The sequence below is a fragment of the Corapipo altera genome, unplaced genomic scaffold (genome assembly GCF_003945725.1).
Source record: "Corapipo altera isolate COAL_440 unplaced genomic scaffold, ASM394572v1 61320, whole genome shotgun sequence".
Classification (NCBI taxonomy): domain Eukaryota; kingdom Metazoa; phylum Chordata; class Aves; order Passeriformes; family Pipridae; genus Corapipo; species Corapipo altera.
The window spans coordinates 18,220-41,692 of NW_020885167.1; the positions used below are offsets into that span (position 1 = coordinate 18,220).

The 23,473-nt window shown below is 39.7% G+C and overlaps 2 protein-coding genes across 3 annotated transcripts in view; one reads left to right on the forward strand and one right to left on the reverse strand.

Moving 5' to 3' along the window:
• Positions 1–1,458, forward strand: part of MICOS13 (mitochondrial contact site and cristae organizing system subunit 13) — a 3,946-nt gene extending 2,488 nt beyond the window's left edge. Inside the window, exons 3-4 of the mRNA XM_027631103.1 lie at positions 156–207; positions 1,238–1,458. Of these exons, the coding sequence (XP_027486904.1) occupies positions 156–207; positions 1,238–1,335 (150 nt within the window). The 3' untranslated portion in view covers positions 1,336–1,458. The remainder of the gene's footprint in view (positions 1–155; positions 208–1,237) is intronic.
• A 2,561-nt stretch (positions 1,459–4,019) lies between these two features.
• Positions 4,020–23,466, reverse strand: LOC113940035 (scaffold attachment factor B1-like). Of its 2 annotated transcripts, none has more exons than XM_027631094.1 (21): positions 23,136–23,466; positions 21,376–21,463; positions 20,406–20,470; positions 20,112–20,318; positions 18,132–18,194; positions 17,506–17,533; positions 16,115–16,613; positions 15,632–15,681; positions 13,014–13,114; positions 11,144–11,293; positions 10,972–11,048; positions 9,909–10,048; positions 9,479–9,570; positions 8,993–9,099; positions 7,905–8,198; positions 7,468–7,605; positions 6,931–6,973; positions 5,522–5,643; positions 4,911–5,023; positions 4,741–4,792; positions 4,020–4,464 (listed from the first exon to the last, which is right to left on the reverse strand). In XM_027631094.1, the coding sequence occupies exons 1-21, from the start codon at positions 23,322–23,324 to the stop codon at positions 4,335–4,337; spliced, it is 2,748 nt and encodes a 915-aa protein (XP_027486895.1). In that variant the 5' UTR covers positions 23,325–23,466; the 3' UTR covers positions 4,020–4,334. The 2 variants fall into 2 exon arrangements, with proteins under 2 accessions (XP_027486895.1, XP_027486896.1); XM_027631095.1 differs by lacking the exon at positions 23,136–23,466 and adding an exon at positions 22,792–23,004.
• Between the last annotated feature and the right edge of the window lie 7 nt (positions 23,467–23,473).

The window sequence follows — 23,473 nt, forward strand, 5'->3', positions numbered from 1 at the left end:
CCCAGACTTAAAGTGTCATGTCTGATCCCTTTTGAGACTTACGGAGAGTAGGCACCTAAGTATTTTTGAGATCTGAGGCCAAGAGGCTTTGCCAATGTGATGTCAATTCTAAGTGAAACGCCTCAGGTGCTGATATTTTGTCTTTCTCTTTCTAGCTCCCACCCACTCCAAAATTTGACTTTTCCCTCTCTGATTCCTGGAATAAAGGTAAAATAACTGATTACCAAGCTCTGAAAGGAGCAAGGGGCCAAGAGTGATGTAGCTTACACCAGTCTTGTTTCAACGTTGTCCTCCTAAATTGAATGATGGAGAAGGAGCTGATAGATGTTACAGTCTGGTGGAAGAAGCATTGGGACTGGGACTGAGGAAGCATATTCTGCTTCAGACTAGCACACTGACTGACTTTGGACTTAATTTCTTGTTGTTTCAACTGTGAAATAAGGAGGAGGATGTGTGTCCATAAACCTGTCTGCCTTTTCTAACCAGGGAGCTGGTGTCTCTACCTACAAAGCTTGCTTCCTACCTGTGCCCCAAGACAGGCATGTCTGTGCTATCCTAGAATCTAAGATTGAAAGTTTCAGTAAAGTGTTCAGGGAGGTCTGTGGCCCCCACCATAAATAAGTAGAGTTTATGCACTAGTGAATTCATCAGCACTGGCAATGATCAAGGAAACTAGAGGATAAAAATAAATGATAATTTAAGAAAGGTGTACCTTTGGTTAAAGGTTGAAGACTACAGATGCTAGTATGTCTGAACTGAGCCCTGGAGTTTTCAGAAGGGATGGTCATTCCTGTTGTTACTAGAATTTTAGACATCTTGTTTGAAGGTTAAAGCATGTTATAAATACCTAGTAATAAATAGTTTTTATGGTGCAGCAAAGAGTCTTTATGTAATTGTGGGGAAACACGGTACACAAGTACTGTGACATGTCCAGCATCACCCATGGAGTCTGTGATAAGGCCAGAAATAAAATGGAACTTAGTCCAGTTCTTTGTTTCAGTCTTGTGATTGTTTCATCTCATATAAAGGCCCTGAAGTTGGAATTTCTGTGTCACAAATGTTAGACAATAAAGCTGTACTTGAACCAAGGATCATTCAGGCCACAGGGTGTTTGAAAGCATCTGAGTTAGAGCTCAGTTTTTCTTTCTGTGTTTAGAGATCTACAATGCTAGAGTAACATTGGGAAATTTGGCTTGAATGATGACCTTGGGATAATTCTTCTCTGCTTTCCTTGCAGGAGTGCAGTCAGTTATGTCTGCGTTGTCTGTAGCTCCCGCCAGGGCCTGTGAATACACGATGGAAGGCTGGAAGTATGTGAAGGATCTTGTCAAATGAACACGTTCTCCAGGGTTCATGATTCTCTCTGTCCTGTGTTGTCTTTGAGAGGATGCAGAGTCCATCGCTCTGGAGGGCAGCTCAGCCGTGTAAGGGCTACAATAAAAGACTTTGGAACTTCAATTTGTATTTGGGTTGGTTTTAGAATACAGACTGGAACAATTGCTTTTTCCTAGCGGTGATCAAAGGCTTCAGGGATCACAGATCATTTGTAATGAAGTGGTGGCCATATGCTGAGGTACTGCCTCTGTTCCAAAGCTGCCAAGCTTGGTAGCTAAACAGATTATTCTGAGGCTGAATTAATCTTGAAAGTGAATGCCATCTTATTCAAAACAAGCCAACAAGAGTTAAAAAAAAATTAAAAATCCAAGGTAACAGTAAAAGATGCTGTAAAAGATGGCTTAGGGTGTTTATACAAGCGCAGGGAGGGTAACTGAGCATGAAACATTTTGTATCTGCATGAAACATTTTGTTAGGTCGCAGTATGCTCCAGTTGGCAGACTCTGCATGTTTTCATTTTAATGTGGATGAAAACTTTTCTGAGGTCAGTTTTCAGTCTCAGCCAAGGTGTACATAAGGAGCACCAATGGCCTAGAGGGCATCACTATTGTAAAATGAAGTTACAGACTGAGTCTCTGTTTTTAACCCTTTGTGATGGGATTGTAGCATGGAGGTTGGTGAAGTCATTATATCATGGCACAGCATCAATATGAATCTGTTCCCTCCTCACAGGAAGCATGTGTGTATATCAGATGGGTTATTGTAAATGCACAGCTTGTAACCTCTCTGTTCTTGGGTCTCAGTCCCAGAGCTGCTGCTCATGCTTCTAAAACCAGGGACAGGGATTGACCTCACTGTTGGCAGCAGGGCTGTCATTTCTTCCACACTGATGTGCTAATAACAGTTGCATTGTTCTAGTCTATGCTAGTTTAGAGAGTGAGCTGAGGCACAACTATAGAACAGGAAACAGGCATTGATAGGTAGGGAGAGCACGATGAGTGCTTACTCAAATTAGGAGTCAGATTTAAAACAAGAGAATGAAGGATTTGCAGCTTTGTTTCCTTTTTTAACAAACAGTTATATGATGAAACCAATTGCCAAGAGATTTTAGAGGATTTGACTAAGGTATAAATAGCTTTAAAAAGTGCTTAAGTTAATTCCTGAGGGATGGGTCCAAATCTATGGTCCAGATGGAAGCTACAAGTTTAGTAAACGTTGGAGTTCTCTGTTGTGCAGGTGCCAGATCCTTCACCTCATTCTAGAACCTTGATAACCTCTATCTTCCTTAGCTTCCCAATGTCAACTGCCTTTGAAGCAGCACAGCTTTTCTTGCAGGAGTTTCTGTCATAGCTCCCCATGTACACACCCCAGAAAATAATGGTGCTAAGATACTTGTGCAGGGCTGCTTATGCAGGCTGGCTCCTGGGGACACCAAGTTAAACTCCAGCTATGAGACAGGAGCTGTCTGCCATTTTACAGCCCCTGTATAGTAAGCTTGCTGCAGCTTAGGCAACTGGCTTTGAAAAGCAGCACGTCTCACCTAACATAGCTCAGCCTGGGATGCACTGGGAATGTGGGTTTACTGGAATACACCTCTCTTCCCTCAAATTAGAGTCAGTCTGCATGGAAAGCTCAGTCTGCCATTGACTACCCTGTCACTGAGCTTTGGTAAAAGAGAGGACTTGATTTTCCAGAGCACTGTTTAATTTTTACAAGTCATAACCTCCATCTCATCAGGCCAAACCTCCCATTAAGAAAATTCTGACACTGTCATCTAGAGTCTTCATCTCTCTAGCTTTTGCTACAAAATGTAATCACTTTGAACAAAGCACACTTGCTGCACCTCTGGTATGCTTAGAACTTTAGTTCTCCTCCATGCTTTTAATGATCTATATCACTTTTTTGCCCTTTGATGATTGCTCTCTAAAGATTCAACATTGTAATGTGCCTTCTCTATGGATGTATGAAAAAATATCTTCAGGCAACTGATAAAAGCCCCATCTCTGAAGATGGAAAAAACCCAAATGAGCCTACAAATGAAAGGAACAGTTTTTTTTTCCTCTTGCCATCATAAAAGCCATCCTTGGTGGTTAATGCTGAGGCCATGTTGCTCCAGAGATGACTGCACAAAGACAAATTATAATTTGGATACAACAAAGTGACAGATCATGTCATGATCACGTTAGTTCTCAACACATTCATAAAATGATGCTAAAGTACAGCCAATGGCTGTTACTAGTCTTTTAAAGAAATTATGGACTGCTAAATAAAATTACTGCCCTGAAACTGATGGGAGTTTTGGACTACCCTGATCTATCAGAAGCTAAATAAAATGATTCTGACACACACTTGGAAGAAGTTCACAAGCACCTCTGTGCTGTCTCTACAGAAGCTGTGCTGCTCACTCAGTATGTAACTTCTTTTTCAGAGACTGTAGGGTATTATACTGCACAGTACCTACCAACATGAGACAAGATGAAAAAAAATTCTTCACCACTTGTCCTACAATATCCTATGTCAATTTTGCAGTGGCAGGGTGTTCAAACTTTGACAACTGCAATCTACTAAGGTTGTCTTATGGTGGCATATAGTCTACTTAATTTTGACAGGTCTAAGGTAACACAGTATTTCAGTGTATTTCTGGGAGTTGTGTGCTACTGAAAGTGCAAAGGGACACCTGTAAGGCATTTTGACACTTCATCTTTGAAAGTTACATGGTTTAACATAGAGCTGAATAAATTAGTTTTACAGGGACTGCTCAAACAAAGCAATTAATTGTAAACTGGCATTTATTTATGGAAAATGGAATGCTTCATTAACAAACATTTTAAATGGGATATGAACACCACTTTACAAAACAAATGAATTCACATTGGATTGAGTGACATAATATGGCAGCAGCTTAAAAAAAATTACAGTAGCCCATAAGTTACAATTAATGGTAACCCTGGGTAACAGATTTGTTTCACTTGCCACCTTGCATTAAAAGTTAAACACAATCAGTAGCGACGGTTGAATCGAGGATCATTCGGTCTGTTTGCTCTCTCCTGGCCAGCAAATCCTTCTCCTTGCATTCCTCCTCCATGCATGATCTGACTTTGATTGCCACCTTGCATGAAACTGCCACGCCTAGAAAGTGATTCAGACATTTTAACGTTCTCTTGTGACTCTGGTGGTCAGGTTGCTAGTACAGGTGTTCTTCCACAATTTTTTGTGTGATTTCTCACTCTTCCGTTAGATGCACTACATGAAACCCATGGGAATATTTTATTATTCCTTGACATTTAAGTAACTAATTAAATAACCGATACTCCCATAAAATGTTTCTCTGGCCAGTTTCTATTTAGAAGAAATGTCCCTTAAAAGGAAAACAAACAAACACTTCTCTCCTTTCAAAGTTCTTACCCTGACATGCCTCCACGATGCATCACATGGCCAGGTCTGCCTCTACCTCCACCTAAAAAAGTTCAAATGCTTCCTTTATATCTACAGTAATAGTTTTACTTCAGTGATAACGCCTGTAATTTTTCTTCTTTACATAGCACAACTAATGAATTGTTGTGCAAGAAGCATACCTTGCCATCTCTCATGATCCCGTCCTATCATTCCTCCATCCACGCTGCTCTGCCAGGAACGATCTTGATGTCCTTCAAACTTTCGACTGTGATCTCCCCAGTCACGTCCATCCCTGTGAAGGTATGAAATTCCTATCTTCTCACATGAGCCAGAGCACACAAAATAGATTCGAGTACAGAAACTAAGTCACAAACTTACTCAAATACTTTACCAAGGTGCATGCAAATCTTATATTTATACTGGTATCTGTTAAGTCAAATCTCAGTAGAATCCTTCTGCTCAAACCAAATAAGATGACAGATATGAAAAAAAGGTATCAGGGAAGAACCACTATCCTGAAAATAGCAAGCTTTGATAGGAATGTTAGTTAAAATTAATGGAAAGGATGAAGACTTTAAGATGTGTGGTTATTAAAAAAAAATTCATGCCAAAATGCATGTTTTGATGGACAAGGCAAGCTGAACGAGATACTCACTTGCAGTCCATCCAACACACTCAGGGTTAATGTTGGAAAGAAAGAACTGTACTTCCAAAAACTGCGTCCTACTTCCACATATGGAAATATTCCTTTGATGCACAAGAAAATGTATTTTTAGTTAAGTGTACTAACCGTGACTGTGGGGGTATCCCTCTACTTTCACTCATTCTTCTGTCAGATCCATAGCTACCCCAACTTTCTCGAGAGTCTCGTGAGTGACGGTCTGGTCCTCCGTGGCGCTCATCTGGGTAATGCTAAAAGGCAAAGAACACTTACAGGACTGCACAAAACAGACTTGTTAATTGCTTAAAGTTGCTCAGCTGTAATTACTCAATCACAGAGTCATTTAGGATGGAAGGGACGTCCTGAGATCATCTAGTCCAACCCTCCTGCTCAAGCAGGATCAGCCAGGGCAGGCTGCCTAGAAGATTCTCCCCCTAGGTTTTAAATTTCTTCACAGCTAGAGCCAAGTTCTCCATGCAAACTGTTCCAGCGTTTGACCATCTTCACAGTTAAAGGTGATTTGTATTAACTTTACATGGAATTTCACGTGTTTAAGTTTGTGCTCATTGACTCGTCTTGTCGGTGGGCACCACTGAGCAGCACCTGGCTACATCCTCCCCATATCCTCTCTCCCATCAAGTATTAATGCCCATCGATAAGACAAACCCTCAGCCTTCTCTTCTCCTTGCTGAACAGTCGTAGCTCTCTCAGCCTCTCCTCATACAGAAGATTCTCTAGGCCCTACTGCACATACTCCAATAAGTTGCTTGTACTGAGGAGCCCAGCACTAGGCACAGAACATCAGACAGGTGCTGAGTAAAAAGGCCTTGACCTTCTAGGAATACTTTTACTAACGCTTCCCTGGATGCTACTGGCTTTCTTTGCCAGGAGGGTGCAATGCTGACTCATTATCAGCTTGCTGTCCACCACAGCGCCAAGGTCCTTCTCTGCAGAACTGCTTTTGGTCTGCTTGGTCCCAAGCATGGATCGCTGCACAGGGTTATTCCTCCCCAGGAGCAGGACTTAGCATTTCCTGTTGTTGAACCTAATGATATTCCCCTCTGCCCATCTCTCCAGAATATCCAGGTCCCTCCAAATCTCACAGCTTAACCAACCATCAGTAAAGGGCACTTGAGCATTCCCTGACTCTTAATCTCTCACTGCTTGAATGTGCCCTGAAGGTCTTTCTTCCAGCCCTCAAAAAGTGCAAACATCTCTACTAATTTTGCTGTTATCTCCACGTAACCTCATAGAGGTATACTTTGTACCTCTGCCTCTTCTACGCCATCTTCCGGAATACTCTATTTTGAAGCAATTCACTTGTTTTGATTTCTATCAGAATAACTATATATTTTATAATAAACAAGTATTTGAATTGAATTTCATCTTATTGAAGTAAATAAGATAATCTGATTATTGATACGTATTTTGGGAGATATCATGTAATTCTCAACTACTGAAATTTAATCTGACACACACTATAAAAAACCAGTTTACAAGATATTAAGATGTTTCCATAGCTCTATAAAGCAACTCACTTGTCCATCCCGATCTCCCATAATTGTCCTTGATCCATCTCTCCTATAAGCAGACAATTAGAATCAGATTGTGGTAGTAAAACATACAGCAGTTTATAAAAATCCATCTATCTATAAACACAGATGAAAAATCTTGCTTTCTCATAGGGCCAACATCTACAAAAGGCACAAACAGCTGGAATATATGAAAACAATGGCACATTTTGGATTCCTGGAAAACCAATTAGTCCTGAGGTATAAACCAGAATATTCTTGTTAAAATGCTAGGTGCCTTCAAATTATTTAGAAATTTTTCAGAATCCTACAAGTATGTGAAACAGCACTGTAAAAAAAATTCTGAACAAGCCTGCCAGAAGTTTCAACTCATTGCACAATACAGATCTCTTCATGGTTATAGACAAAAAGGTCCACAGCCACTAAACCACACTTGAAAAATAAAATGCAAACCAAGCACACGGTAAAGGCAGCAAAATATGATATTAAATACAGCCTTTTGTCTTTCGATTTCAGGCAATACAGTGGAGGTGAGACACCAACCTGTCTATTGAATGCTCTTGGTAACGACCACGGTCTCTGTGATCAAAGTCATGGAAGCGATCCTGGCGACTGAAATCTGAGTGATACCTATCATTCATTGCCATTCGTTTTGCCTCTGGCCAGTATGGATCATCCCTCCTGAGAAAAGAACGTAGTCATTTTAGTCCAGACAACGACTTTTGATATTGTTCCCCCTTCCAAACTAAAGTGCAAACTAGTGCAAACTAAAAGAAAGGTAATTAAGTTCAAAATGGAGTTGAAAAACCTTAGAGAGGATAGCTTGACTAGGGGTCTTAAACACAGTCAGCTCAATGCAGTCAACAACTGCTGACTGATGGAAGCTGAGAGCATATGTATGGCTTTTTATAGCCCAGGCTGATGAGACAGAACCTGGCAGCAATGCTCCCACTTGCATAATCTGTATTTGCTGGCTTTACCTGCCATCTATGTCATATGGTCTCCTCATTGCAGACCGACGTTCCTGTTCATAGCGCAGTTGCTCATGCTGGCGCCGCAGTTCTTCTCTTTCTCGCTGAATGCGGTCTTGTTCTCTTCTCCTTTCATGCTCGATGTGCATTCGTTCTCTTTCCAGTCTTTCCCTTTCCATTCGTTCTCGTTCAAGACGCTGCCTTTCAATTTCCAGTCTCTCACGAGCAATCTCAAGCCTCTCCCTTTCTTCTCGTTCACGGATAGTCTGTAGGTGCTGCTGTCTCTCCCGACGCTCACGTGTGCTATTTTAACAGAAACAAAAGGTTACAGATGTAATACTTCAACAAATAAAGGAAGTTAAAAAGAAAAACAAAAAGAAGAAAAAGAGAAAGAAGCGTTAAAAACTAATAGCACAGTGACTGTTCAGATTTCCTTGAAATTATATCTGGGAAGGGTATGGGAGGGAGGGCATGGAGGGAAGACACTCAGTGTACACAGGAATTACTTGTATTAAGAGACCGATCATATTACTCCCACAAAACCCACCTGTGGGGGCAAATAATTCCATATGGTCAGGGGAATTTGAATCCAAATGCCCATAGCTCATTTCTTATACTGAAATAAAGTATCTGTGAAGAATATTTTATTTCTGTCAAGACAGCCAGAATGGTATGCTGGATAATGACTTCACTCAAGCTCAGAAATCTAACTATGAGAGACAAACTTCTTCCTCTCCATTAAGAATGACAAAAGCATTTTTCTCCTGGTTAATTCAACTACTTTTAGGTGAGGAATAAAAGTTTTGTAATGTGTGGAAAACATGGAATTCAAGTCACAGTTTTAGTAAGGAATTTGAAGGATGGCCATTATCACCTTTATCCTGTATTAAACATCATGAAAACAAAAATAAAACCCCACCCAAAATAAATAAATACCTGAATTAAGTTCAATAGATATGTGACCCAGAAACATTTAACAAGTTACAAGTGACACCCCCCCCCCAAATCCTCTTATCTCTTAGTCATTTTAATTAAAATGAAAATAAAATATGCATTATAGGGTAAAAAATGTCAAACAATTTCATAGTTGCTCTTACCGGCGCTGCTCTGCCTCCCTCATTTTTCGCTGTGCTTTAATTTTGTCAAATGGCACAATGCCTTGTCTCTCTCTGCTCTCTGATTTGCGATCCTGGCTCTTAATGCTCTATATTTAATATTGAAGTAGAGAAACTTAATTTATTAAAGGACAACTATTACAAACGATACTCTAAGCTCTGTTTCCATTTGTACTATCATATCTGAAAGCTTGGTCCCTGCATTTTTCAAAAAAGTTGTTCTTTTTTTAACATTACAGACACGCCATGTATTAACACAGTAATACCTTCCCACATTTGTTTGGCAGGATTTGATTGCTGAATATAGTATCAGCTGAACAAAAAGTATTTTACTAATTAAGATGTAAATCCATGTTATAGAAACTCTAATTGGACAAACTGGCAAGACAAGTGTGGGTTACATGTAGCCTAGCAGGATTCAGTATTTGTTTCTAAGGAAAATATTTCCCACACAGAAACATTGCTCACTCTGTCTTTTGATGTAGTTGATGTTTTCACACTAATAACAGGTTCTCCTTTGGATTTATCCATTACTACTGTTCTCTCTGTTCCTTTACTTCCTAAAAAAAATCAGAGGTGGAAAAAACAATCAGACTATACAACCTACACCAAACTCATTGCTCTGCTAGAAGTTATGTTCTCTAAAATGTGAAAACGGACATCTAACCCTCTCTTCAAAACCAGTTATTTCACTACACCTACTCCAAGTGCTTCTTTCAAGGATGACAAAATGTCAAACATCTCCCCCCAAAACACCCTCCCCCTTATACATTCTGGATTTCCAACTAAGAATCAGAAACAATCCTAGAACATTGGCAGCTCTTTGGAAAGAACTACCTAAAATTAAATATTCATATATCAACATATATTTTACTCTATGAAACAATAGCCAAATTACCTGACTTAATAGTTTTAGGTTGATCTGATGAACCAGACTTCTGTTCATCTTTATCTTTTTTTTCCTTTTCATCTTTGTCTTCTATCTTTTTAGGATCATCTTTCTGGTCAGATTTTTCATCCCTTTTACCACTGCCAGGTCTGTAGATAAGATGTTGATATATAGGTTAGACTAATACAGACTAAGAGAAAAGGAAATTCAAGCAGAATGCTAGCAACACACTAAAAAGGTAGAATTCTGATGTGATAACAGTCATAATTAGATTTAAAAACGTCTCCTTCCACGACATCGTACACCAGAAAACAAGACATCCAGACCATCCAGTGCAGTTGTCAAAACACTTGATTCAGGCATCTCAACTGGAAGAACGAGGAAAAATTCACACTATGATGTGCTTAATACACACAAAGTTTCTTAAACAATGTGACAATTAAGAAGTGCCAATGTGAACCATTTTTGTCAGGCAACTAGCTGAAATAAAAGCAAAAAGTTCTCAGCAAATAGCATTTAACACAAGTTATGCCTCAAGAAGACAACTGAAGCAAAGGTCTTAGTGTCTTATTCACTCTCCTAGTGTCTTATTCAGTGACTTTCAGTAATGCCAGAGAGAAAAAGCATAGTGCTGTAGAGGAACATGTTCTGGAAACAGGATTTTGGACAACTCTCTTTTAACTGTTTGTGACCACCATCACTGGAGGAGACCCTATTCCAATGAGAGACAAAAAGTAATGAAAAAACAGTGACATACAGATCAAAATCCTCAAACGGTCTTACCTATAGATTTAAGACATGAAAGCACCACAATTGTTACTAAAACCTAAACACACCTAAATTAAAAGGTATGCTTGAAACCTTAAAGCACATAACAGAAACATGTTAAACTAGGCACCGAACATCAACAGAAGTTTACCTTGTAGAAAAAGTTAAAAAAATGCAGGAACTCCTCTTTTTGAATGTTTGTCACAGAAATGTTTTACTCTTACTGTAACTTTGTTTTCCCTGACATCAACGTAGACCGAAGAACAGCAAAACACCTTTGGACAGAGAATTTTTAGAACAGTACCTCTCACTGACTGTTTCTCTCTTTGCTTCGTTCTCTTTTTTTTCACTTGTCTTCTTCCCAGCAGGTTCATTTTTTGCCTGAAATTTATTTTGCACATGATCAGTTGCGAATGTGGTCTCGATCATTGGTACAATCTGATGGGAACTTGGTATCTTTGAGGATAAGTACTCACTTTTTCTACAGAAATTATTTTCCCATCTAACTCTGTTTTGTGGAGATGGGTGATACATTTTGTTGCTTCCTCGGCAGTAGACATTGTAACAAAGCCATAGCAGCGAGCACCAGGACTTCGAGCATTAGTGACCACTTTTGCACCCACCACCTTTCCAAAATAAAGAGGTGTTACACTCACTGTAACAAGCAAGAACTGCAAGCTTTCTACCCTTTTTAATTCCTGCCCATTATCATTCAGGAAACTTCTGTTGTTAAGAGATTAACAAACACAAAGGAGTGTTGCAACGATGCTTCCGTTGTCAGTGAAACACTACAAAAGCTGCATCAATAGATGACAGCCAAAGACTGAATTCTTTTCTGGAGAAAGACCCGCAAGGGGACAAAAAAAAGGCAAGGGGACAAAAAAAAGGCGTCTAACTTTACATAAATAACACCACTTTGTTCAAATGTAAAAGAGTAAAAAACAACACAATAGAAGTTTTTAAGCCAATTTCCACCTACATGCTAATGCTAGCTCAACTGCTAAGTCCCATCTTCCCTCAAAAAAATGCTTACATGTCAGTGGTGAGGCAGACCAACCATGTTATTTATCTTTAAGAAACAGGAGGTTTCCTCAAAAAGTAGAGCTTGAAAAAGTCCACATAAATGGTGTTTACTTATGTTCATATATAAAATACAGCTCACTTTGCATTACAGAAATCAACCATATTTCACAGAAATGTCGTATTTTAAAGTACAGCTGGATGAAGAACCTACTTCCATGCATTTGATTTATTGCACATGTACATTTACTTCTAGGGAGCTTTGCCTCTGCTAATACCCTAAAGAAAATAACTGTCATTTTATTTAAAGGACTAAATAGTGCCATGGCATCTATCTAGAGGCAAATACTAGCTTTGCTGTCGCTTAGTTTTTAGATACATTTAAAATTTTGCGGCACATCTCTATGATCAATGTTCTAGGTTACCAGATAGAATTCTAAGCAAATAAATGAAAGGAAAGCATTGCATTTTTATTGTTATGAGAAGCATTAAAAGGGTTTTACTAGTCTCATGACCTGAAGAAAAACTCAAAGCTTTGCTACACTTAATCCGTTTTTGTACCTATTTGTAAGGTCATATTTAAGTTCCAGAGTATTTTCACTGGTAAAATATTCAGTGGTAGATTGCTTGTACATACAGTTTTCTTTTACTACAATCTCCTGATAGTAATCTTTAAATAGGCTTCAAACGACTTACAAAAATCCTTACTGCTGTCTCTAAGTCTTCTATTAAACTAGCTCTTTCCATTTTCCAACTGACAGGAAGATTTAACTTACCATTTTGTCTGTCATTAATAACAACAGCAGAACTTCCCCTGCCAACAAAACCAAACGACCCCTCCTGATATCCCAAGCTATCCAAACAAGTGCTTTCTAAAGCAACTGCCAACTCTACACAAAAATAAAACTTCAGATACCAGGGCAATTCTTTATTCCCCAATAACTGTGTTTCAACACTTCCTGCATATTTTCCCTAGTCCTAAGGCAGTTTTTTATAAACATTAAATTCACCACTGACCGTGAATTTCCAACGGGTAAAGACACTATACTACTGCACAGGAGACAAAAGTATGTGTAAACAGTTACTGACTTTCAAATAAAGGACTGCAAATGGAATTTTATGGTTTTTTTGGAAGCAAGCAACCGAATAAAAAACCCTCAGTCACTCAGTGCATACTTCTGCGATTTTTTCCTTGATATCCCACAATATTTTTGATAATTGGATTCCTTTCACTGGTACTTTCAGTGACAGGAGCTTAAGAAGTCTTATTAACAGTTTCAAGTAAAAAAACCCTCAACAACAAACCAAACAAAAATAACCTCTTACCTTTCCATACTTGCTAAACAGATTCTTCAAATCTGTAGCTCTGGTAGTGGAAGCCAGTCCACTCACCCAGAAGTTTCTACCAGAACTGCTAGCAGTGCGACCTAATTAGGAAAACAAAAACCAGAACATACCCAAAATTCTAATTAACAACTACTTCTGAATTAAAAAGGAACAGTATCACCAATTTTTAATTTTTTAACATCATAGAGCAAGTAAATGCAATGTGTAACACTCTCCTCCCGTGATTTGCATTCCTGAAGGCAAGTAGCATTACAAGTCCCAAAACTTGGATAGAACTACAAGTGTTGATACGGAAGTATGTTATATCATTCTTCAAGAAAGCAACTTGACTAGGGTACCCCTGAAGTAACAGAGGTTTTTCAAAATGCACCTGGATAGATAGTAACTTTGCACTAACTAGAAAAGACAGAAGACCTGCAAGAGTTGTTAGCAACCACTTATGCTCACGTCTTGCCCTCCTTATCTCCTGAACTCCAAAGGAATGATGACGGGATGCAGAATAACTATACCTCTCAAAGAGAGACATTCACCATTAAAAAACCAAGAAAACTGCTCTCCTATTTCTGCCCACACAGATCCCACAGTTCGAATACGAAGTCTGACTTTATTAACAGGAGTTTTGAAAAGACCTAGTTTGCTTTAACCACACAAGAACGATAGGACACCTGTCCAATTTTGCATCTAAACTAGAAAGATGATTTTTTAAATGCTTATGAACTTGTAAAGTCTGAAAACCCAATGTCTAGTGATTAAAAAGTGTTTGACCTGTACTCAAAGTTTTAGTGTTTGCATTTCAGCATGAAGCACTTAGGTAAGGATACTGTTTCCAGTCTCCTTTGAAATGCCTTTATTGTCCTTTTATCAATCTTGGCAGTGTTCAGTTCCAAGGCTTCAATGAACGGAGGGAAGCAGGTTTCACTTCAGCTATCTGCTTCCATATGCCTTTTTATTTTTTGGTGATATATGGAATTTCACAGAATTGCTTTTATTGAGGGAAGATATTTTTTCCAGAACCTTTCCAGAATGCTATTTTATTTAGATGTCTTTCCATCTTTTACTTCCTGATAACTTTTGTCATTGTCGCAAGTATGAGCTTAGTGCTCAGATCACAGTTGTTAGTATTTACACAAGTTTCCTAGGGAAGGATGCAATAATTTGTATCAAACTCTTAAAAAAAAACCCAAACAAAAAAGAGCTCTTTTGTATAAAAGAGAATAGATATACACCTGCCATCATCTATCTCAAGAAGTGCCTGGACTAAGGTATGTCATGCATGCAAACACATGGGAGATACATTGTCTTGGTGTTTTAAAGAGCTGAGCCTTAGGCTTTGATGCTTTTACTCCACAACACTTCTACGATTTCAAAATGACTACCTGCAGTTACACTGGCACTAGAATCCTGGCTCAATAATTTTGCTCTGTATGTAGAGAATGCCACGTAATCAAGCAGCTAACTCTCACCACTGCTGTTCACTAAGTCAGAAAATGACTAAAACCAATGTTACAGAACACACCACATCCTTTGGAGAAAGGTATGCAGGAGCAAGGTGGTTATCAGACACTCAGGTTCCTGAAGGCTGTTTCAAATGCAAAGTTCAAGAAAAGTTTTCTCAGTCCACAAAAAAAATATACTCAAGTCCTCAGGTAAACAACAGCATGCACAAAACACTTCTTCAAAAATTCTGAAATAAGAGAACACAAGACTACAGACTTTAGGGTGAGCAGACCCTAATGAAGCTCACAGTGAGGTCCAGCAGCTTGCACAAATAGGTATAACCCTGGATCCTGGAAAAAGCAGTGACACTGAGTTGAGTCTGTGTTGTAAAACCCAACTAAAACCAAACAAATTCTTCCTGTCCAGTCAGCAAAGAGATCTCATAATCAGTTTCTTGCTTATTATTAAAAGTGTTGAACTACCTGCCTGCAGTGTGTAAAAATAATGTTACAGTCAGTTCTAAATTTTCTGCCCTGGTCAGGTAGAAGAGAACAGAAAGGTGGGGTGAGCTGCAAAGACTCAGCTGCCTGATGTATTAAAAGGAAGAAGCACAAGGAAAAGAAGAAGTGGGCACGTGATTGCTGATCAAGAATTTTTTTTCTTGCTTCTGATGCCCATTTGCACCACAAATAGGATTTGCATGGACAGAGATTTAATAAATCAATCAAATTCGAAGACAACATGAAGCTGTAAGTTTTTCTGCCATTCTAATATGTGAATACTAGATCCCAAATTACTTCAGCAAAACAGAAGACGGTTTGAAGAATCACAAGTGCACAGTAAAGCAAAAACAATTGCAAAAGGTTCTTGAATCACTAACAGCTGGTAGTAAGCATCTTCAGTGCCATAAAAGACATATTTGCCATCTATTAATGTCTATCTTTAAAGATCAAGTTACAAGCAAAAGGGTGCAATGCAGACATTCTTAAAAAATGCATAAAAGGAAAATACTTATTCTTCTATGAATAAAGAAAATCCAGAAAGAGGTGAATTTATACTATTTAACAACTGCAGACCAATATGCTTCTCCTGCTGAAATACTCCATCCAATACACTTATCCAAGCAATCATTAAAGTTCTACTTTTGAAAACAAACATACCTTTCTCATCTTTTGAGGTTATCTTTGCATCTCTGTCCTCCACAACAGGGCTAGAGACAAAACATCATATTATTCAAGTCAGAAATGAAAGTGATTAAATACAAATTATGAAAAAAGCTAAAATTAAATACCTACCAGAAAATACCTCGCAAATGAAAACACACCTCTGTATACTTGATTTAAGAAATCTGACAAGAAATAATGAAGTCAGATTCTTAAACAGACTTACATTAAGAAGATGATTATAAATAAGAGTAATTTGGGAAAACAACCTTTGAAGGTTGAGGAAGGAAAGAAATCAAACCCATTGTGTTTAAAAAAAAAATTAAAAATATCTGCACATGGAGAAATAAAACACACTCTTTAGGAATAGGCTACAATTTCATCAGTCTCGGTGGCCAATTGAAGGAAACAGCTTATTCGCATCACTTAACGACCAATGATAAAAGATAGCATCTGGTCTATAACGGAGAAAAAACAAACCTCTTTTTCTGATCACCGCCCTCACTGGTTGAGGACTCTTTAGTAGCAGGGGATTCCTCAGAATTAGCTTTGTCTTCTGTTCTCTTGGCATCTTCTTTGCTATCTTTGGCTTCAGGACCTGCGCCTTTTGCCGCTGTTTCCCCACTAGAGGCTTCCAGGCCTTGGGAGCGTTTGCTACTCTGATCGCTTAGGGTCTCTACTACTAAAGATTCAGAGTCCGGCTTCTCTTCCTCTAGTGTCTGTTCACATGTCTCCCCTTTTGCTACAACTAAACGCTTTGCTTCCTTCCTTGCCATAGCTTGTGCCGATTTGCTGTCCAAATCTAAAGCATCTTCCTCCAACTGAGCGGCAGCAAGAGCGTCCTCTTCCTCCGCCAGCCTCTTGCCTGGCACCGCGATACTTGCTTCCTGTGCATGTGGCCGCTCCACTTCGGAAGTTTCTTCGTTAAGTACTTCAGATTTACAAGTTTCCCCCAAAATGTCGAGTATTTTCTCATTTTCTACGGATTTAACAGGAATAGAATGGCACAAGATTTAATCACCAGGGAAATACAGCAATCACAAATGTGGAACTGGCATGGCTGCCACACTAACACCAAGAGAACTTCTAAGCTACACAGAGATTGGAAAACCCTAGTGTACACAGTGTTAAAAGTACTCTGCTAACTGCTTTCTGACAAACTACCAAATCAGCCCTAAAACGACAACAGGGAAGAAAAATGCCCCCACAGATTTAACAAAAAACTTCTGGCTCATCCTCCATATTCTTCATTAAATCCTTCAGCTCTGTTTCTTCTCTAGTTAGCTTCGAGTCCAAGATGCTTAACTGAACGTATCAAGGCACTGAGAGTTCAATTTTTAAATTTCTGTGAAATTCTTTTAGCAGACAGTCCAACATGAGAACTGGGCATCTTCTGATGGTGCATGAGTGTGTTTGCAGTCCAGAAAGTGAAAAGTATCTGTATGAAATTTCCATGAAGAAACTCTTCTTTCTTCTGTATCCAGTAACTAATCTTTACATTTTAGTGCCCTAGAATATCTTTTTAGTGCTTTCACTGTCCACTACTTAGTAACAGAGTTAAGGTGTGTGCAATATCACAAGATCTGTTTACAAGTAGAATATTTAGCTTTTTAAACTTCTCTAAATCCATTTATGTAGTTTAACAGGTTTTTAAACCATTTCATTTCACTGGAAATATTTCAAAGATGACAAGCATCACTTCACAGATCTGGGGATATGATTGGGTTTCCAATCTCTATGACCCTGCATGATCTGGATTGTCCATCATAAAAATAATGCAAATTATGGGTTTTTTGCTTGTTTTTTTTAATAGTTAATGGTTTAAAAAGTATTAGTTGAAAAGATAGGAATATGTTTTTCTTTAACAGTACCTGGCTCCAAGTGCAGCTTCTCAATTTTCTGTTTGGGGAAAAAAAATAACACAGAATGAAGATTTTATAAAATGCATTTTCTAACAAAGAATAATAGCAACTCCCTGCCCAATCTCAAGATTGAAAACTACACAAATTCACCTACTACATCTAGCTCTTTTTTTCACCATCCACTGGAACTGAGTATTTTATATAGGTAATTTTACTGGCACATGAAAACTGAATCAAAATATCAGCCACAACCGCATTCTCACCACTAACTTTGAATTTTAAAGAGACCAATAAAGTATCTTTATGTACTACCACACCAACTACAGAAAAAAACAATCCCAGCTGTTATTTTAAACAATCAGCGGGAGAAAGAAAAAATCAACAGTACAAGATCTTTTTTTTTTCTCATGAAAGTGAAGGAAGTCTTAAGAGCTGACTGGAAAGTAGGAAAAATCAATAGGGCATTCTCATTTCAGAGACTATATGCTGAGCAAGATTATGTATGTTTTGGATTCTATTACAATTTCATATTATGGTCACTTTTTCTTTTTTTTAGTGTGGGAACAGAGTGAATACTAATAATACAATATACTGATAATACAGCAATCTGAAACACATCTACATTTTCAATTTACCTTCATTTCAATTAAATCAGAAGAGGAGGCTTCTAAATTGTTTTCAATTTCATCATAATCTTCCTAAAAGAGTAAAAAAGGAATTATATAATTTCTTACCAATAGTAACTTACAGAGAATACACCTGTATTTAACTTTCCCTGTCAAGAAAACAAGAAATATTTTTAAGTATTTGACAGGTCTTAATTGCTACTTCAGATTGTGGCCAAGAATGAGCAGCAACACACAAATGTTCTTGATGATTAAATATCTTTCTCCTACTACCTTTCATTTTAATTTCAACATGACATTGTCTATCTCAAAGTTACTCTTATTTAGAGGAGAAATTTATTTCACGTTTCTGTGGTTACTGAATGTATTTCTCCATTTTCCCACTTATTAACTTTAGTTTCTAAATGAAAAAACAAGTTACAAGTAAGGTTGACTTAGGTTTCTACTTTTACAAAACCAAAACATGTCCCCAAAATCTTCCTTCCTTCCTTAAGAGCTGATGGTAACACGCAACCAAAGCTCATGGGTTACATAACTCACAACAACTTTAATTTACAGACCACCACAAAATTGCCTTTCAGGTTAACTGGATGCCATTGGAATGACTGTGTTCCAAGGTGTCACATTAAAGGAGAGATTTTCTCAAGCCCTTTGTGTTTGATTAGTCTGTCAATGCCCTGGGAAAGCCAAGGGCAAAGCCAGGGAAGACTCCACTGTAAGAGTCAATGGGCGGAACCTGTCTTCTCCTCCACTGGGATGTCTATGGGTAAGACCCTTACTGTGCCACTGAATGATTAACTCAAGCCAGTTTTTGTTAGGAATTACAGTTTGTTGGTATGTTACTTTTTCTTTGCAGCCAGATACTACCACGAGCAATCCACAAACCTTAACCTGTCACAATTTTCTATTATATTAATAGTGTTATTCCATAAACTGTTAAGTGTGAGTCCTTCAAGGGCACTAACAGTTGCTGGCAGCAAGTACCATACTTGACTGAAGAGACCTGGGAGGGGGTCTGTCTCACGCTGTTGGCATGTGACCTGGAACAGCTTGGTCGAACCACCCTCTGATCCAGACTGTCCAGTCAAGAGTCCCCACAACAGGACACTGACAGACTGCTTGGGCACAAGGGTCTCAGTTGTCCTGGGGCGCTGACAGGCCAGTCAAACACAAAGGGTGTGAGAAAATCTCCCATTTCACGTGACAGAAGGTAAATGATAAAAAATTGATACAGATATGCAGGCCTAAAATACTTAAGAAAAAGAACCCTAAGGAGGCTAGGAAGGATAGTATGTTCTGTGAGTGAACAGCCCAAAAGGAAAAAAAAACCCCACAAGGATCCAAGAAGGATAATATGTGAGGACTGAACATAACATATGGATTACCCTATTCATTCAGTAGCAGGAGATTGTGCTATCTGTAAATGAGATTGCAAGTTGCCCTCAAAACCAAGTCAAAAGCCTTGCAATGTCAGAACAGGGCAATATATGAAGTTCTGCTTCTTCTTTTATTAATCTCTATGAGAAAGCAGAACAACATAACTCCCTTAAACCTGAGCATTATTTCTGCAGAAAAGATTTTCAATTTACCTGTGAGTTGAAAATGTATTTCTCTCCCTCTCCATATATATAACTAACTAGATGACTAGACAGATAGATATATACATATACGCTTCAAGACAAATAACATATAAATGGGAAGAGTGAACACGGAAACTAACCCAGTATTTTCAGTTCCAGGCTCTTATCATGTTAAGTAAAGATGATACTGTAAGGCAATGAAGGCAGTGACCCGTCTACTGTGAACATTTCAAGTCTCTATCAGTCCAAGAATATTTACCACTTAAAAGAGTATGACATAGGAGTTGTTAATGTGAAACAGAATTCAGACCCCATTCATGTCCTATATTCTACTAGACTGAAATAACTTGTTCGTGTGCCCATATACTTATTAAGTATCTTCTGAAAAATTACAAAGATCTCTACTCACCTCATTTTCTGTTAGCTGATCTGGAAGTTCTTTCATTTCTGCTTCAATGTTGTCTTTATTATCAGACAGAGAATCGAGAATATTATCAGGACTGTAATCTTCTCCGCAGTCCACAGCACTGCCGTTATCTATTTCAGCTTCATCTAATACACTAATATCCATCATGTCAATATCCTGCAAGGTATCCAGACTCGCTTCAATATCCTCCTACAGAAAGAAAAAGGTTAAACGTGTACTTATTGTGGGCTAAATGATGCATATTCTTAAGTAACCGCAATCATGATTTCAACTTACCTGCCCATCTCTAGAGTTTTCTTCTAGGCCGTTGTCTTCAATACCTTCGTCTTCCGGTTTTCTTCCTAAAAACAGTATCACCGAAGTGAGACGTAGCACTAAATTTTGTAATGTGTTTAATCTGTGGTGAATTATCTAACACTGAGCTTGTTTCAACAAGAAATCATTAAGACACTGATTCAGAAGTCTGCGTCTGTCTGGATATAACCGAGGTCAACTTGCCACTCAATAGAAGCTAACAGCACGAGCATGAACCGTAAGTAGCATGGCTACATTTTTCTACAGCTACAGTCTCATTCCACTACACTTCAGCACCTAGGAAGACAACACTGTCTAAGAAGGTGTTGCATTTAAAAATAACACTCGAAGATTGTTAGGAAAAAAACCTCTCTTAATTAAACTGATTTAGAATTAGCGTTCACTTTCAAGATTCTGGACGTACACATCACTTTCACCAGCAAACTCACACTGCTATTCAGACAACTGCTCTTTCTCTATTTTTAGTCCCTTTATCTTGAAAGTAGCAGCTTCAACAGCCCGTTTCTCTCCAGAATGTATTTTTAAAGAACGGGCTATGAGCAATTAAAATAAGCCATGTTTAACACGGCACACACAATATTTAATGTTTAGAACCAAAATGTTCTGAAATCACTAATGAGCTTTCCACAGGAGTTTATGCTGCAGCTGCTTGCTCTGTACCTGAGCCAATTCTACACTCATGGTCACAAGTACAGAAACACCTGCAATTTACAGTCTCATCTACAGGTTTCAAGGTTTGCTAACAAAGTACAGTTAGGTGTCATATTATCATTTAAACTTGTTATTGCTCATTAATGCAACAGAGTTTTACCATTTTCCATAAGGTAAAAAGCACTTTTTTTTAAAATTAATGAAACAGAAGACATCAATTTTGTATGCTAGGTTCTAGCTACAAGCAAACAAGGGAACTGTAAGTGTTCAGACACCATACCTTTGCTAGTTCTTTTTGGCATTCTCTTGTTGGTCAGTTCTGAGGCCACAGGAATTTCATCAGGATCTCCTCCTTCATCCTCAATGGCCTATTGGAGACAGCAGTATGACATCTACTGTATTCTTCGCTGGTGTGCATTTGTACTGGCTTTGGATGGGACAGTTAATTCTCTTCACAGTAGTTGGTATGGGGCTACGTTTTGAATTTTTGCTGAGAATAGTGCTGATAACACAGGGATGGATGTTTTAGTTACTACTGAGCAATGCTTACCCAGTGTCAAGACCTTCTCTGCTTCTCCCACTGCCCCATCAGCAAAGGGCTGGGAGTGCACAAGGAACTGGGAAGGGACACAGCTAGACAGCAGACTCCAACTGCCCAAAGGGATATTCCAGACCATACGATGATGTGCTCAGTAATAAAATTGGTGTGGGTGAAAGATGGTGGGGCTGCCATTACTTGGGGACAGGCTCAGCAAGCAATTATTTTCTTTTACATCACCTTTTTTTTTTATTTTATTAATTTTCTTCATCTATGTTGCCCTTTTTTTACCCTTGCATTTTTTAAAATTATTAAACTGTCTTTATCACAATTCGCAAGTTTACTCTCACTTTTACCCTTCCACTTCCAGTCGCCATCCTGTAAGAGGTGAGGGATGAATGACTGGCCATGCGGTGTTTTGGTGCCTACTGAGGTTAAACTACAACTGCATTTTTAAGGATTTGTCATTAGTGTCACTCCCTAGTTCAGGTCATACGGCCAGGCAGCCATATCACCTGACAGAAGCACTAAACAGTAAGGTCTAACACAATCCCACAGCCAAATCAAGCTATGACTGAGGAGCAAAGCTCCTTATTCAGCAAATAACTACTTTAACTCTATAAAACTGAGACTGACTGCTACAGGAACTCAGGCATATCTGACAGCAAACTTTTCTCAATGTGCAGACCTGTTAGAACCCATAAAAGGGCCAGGACCGACTATACTGTTCTGGCCTCGTGAAAGTCTGTAAAAATACATTCCAGACAGGTAGGAGATACGGAGTCAGGTGAAGTATGGTGGTGCCAAGCAATAGGACAAGATGCAACGGGCAGAAACTGATGCATAGAAAGTTCCACCTGAGTATGAGGAAAAAATTCTTTCCTGTACAGTGACTGAACACCAGAACATTGCCCAGAGAGGGTGTGGAGTCTCCCTGACTGGAGATATGCAAGAACCGTCAGGACACAATCGTGTGCCATGTGCTCTGGGATGGCCCTGCTGGAGCACGGAGGATGGACCAGATGACCCACTGTGATCCCTTCCAACTTGACCCATTCTATGAAGCATGTAGAGAAGCACGAGGAAAGATATGGGAAAGAATCGCGTGTGCGTGTGACCGCGTGAACGAGAGAGAAAACTGGAGAAGGACGCGCGAACCTCAGGGTCAGGGAACGACGGGAAGGCCGGGTCCATCTCGGATTCCGCCGAGTGGAATGTGAGCAGCGCTCCAACGGAGCGGCTGGGGGGCGGGCGGGTATCACAGAGCAAAGCAGCGGTGGGGCTGCTGCCCGTCCCCGCAAGGGCTCCGTAGCAGTGCGAAGAAGAGGACGCGCTGGTGCCAAACAACCCCTCCGCGGCTTCCCTGGGCTGCAGCCCCGCTCTCCTCAGGGCCGCCGGCGGTCCCCGGTTCGGCCCCGAGCGCGCACGCGCCAAGCGCGCCGAAGACAAAGGACCCGGATGGCACCGCCCGCCCCCTCCCCCTTCGCCGGGGCTCGCCTCACCTTCCTCAGCCGCTCCATGAGGACGCTCTTGTTGCCGCCGCTGTCCAGGTTACGGCGCTTGAGCTCGGCCCGCAGGTCGATGACTCGCAGCTCGCTCAGCCGCCGCCTTTCGGGTTCCGAACCGAAAGCCGCGGCCCCGCCAAGGGATGTGAAATCCCCCAGTCCGGCCACTGATTGACTCTCCGCCATCAAGGCCCCTTCGATGTTTTGCCTCGAGTCCGAGCGCGCAGGAGAACACAACCCAGCCCCGCGACAAACCTTGCGATCACAGCACAAAATGGTGGGAGCGAGACGCGCCGAGGGGAGGGGGCACAAAGCGCGCAGTGCGCAGGCGGGGG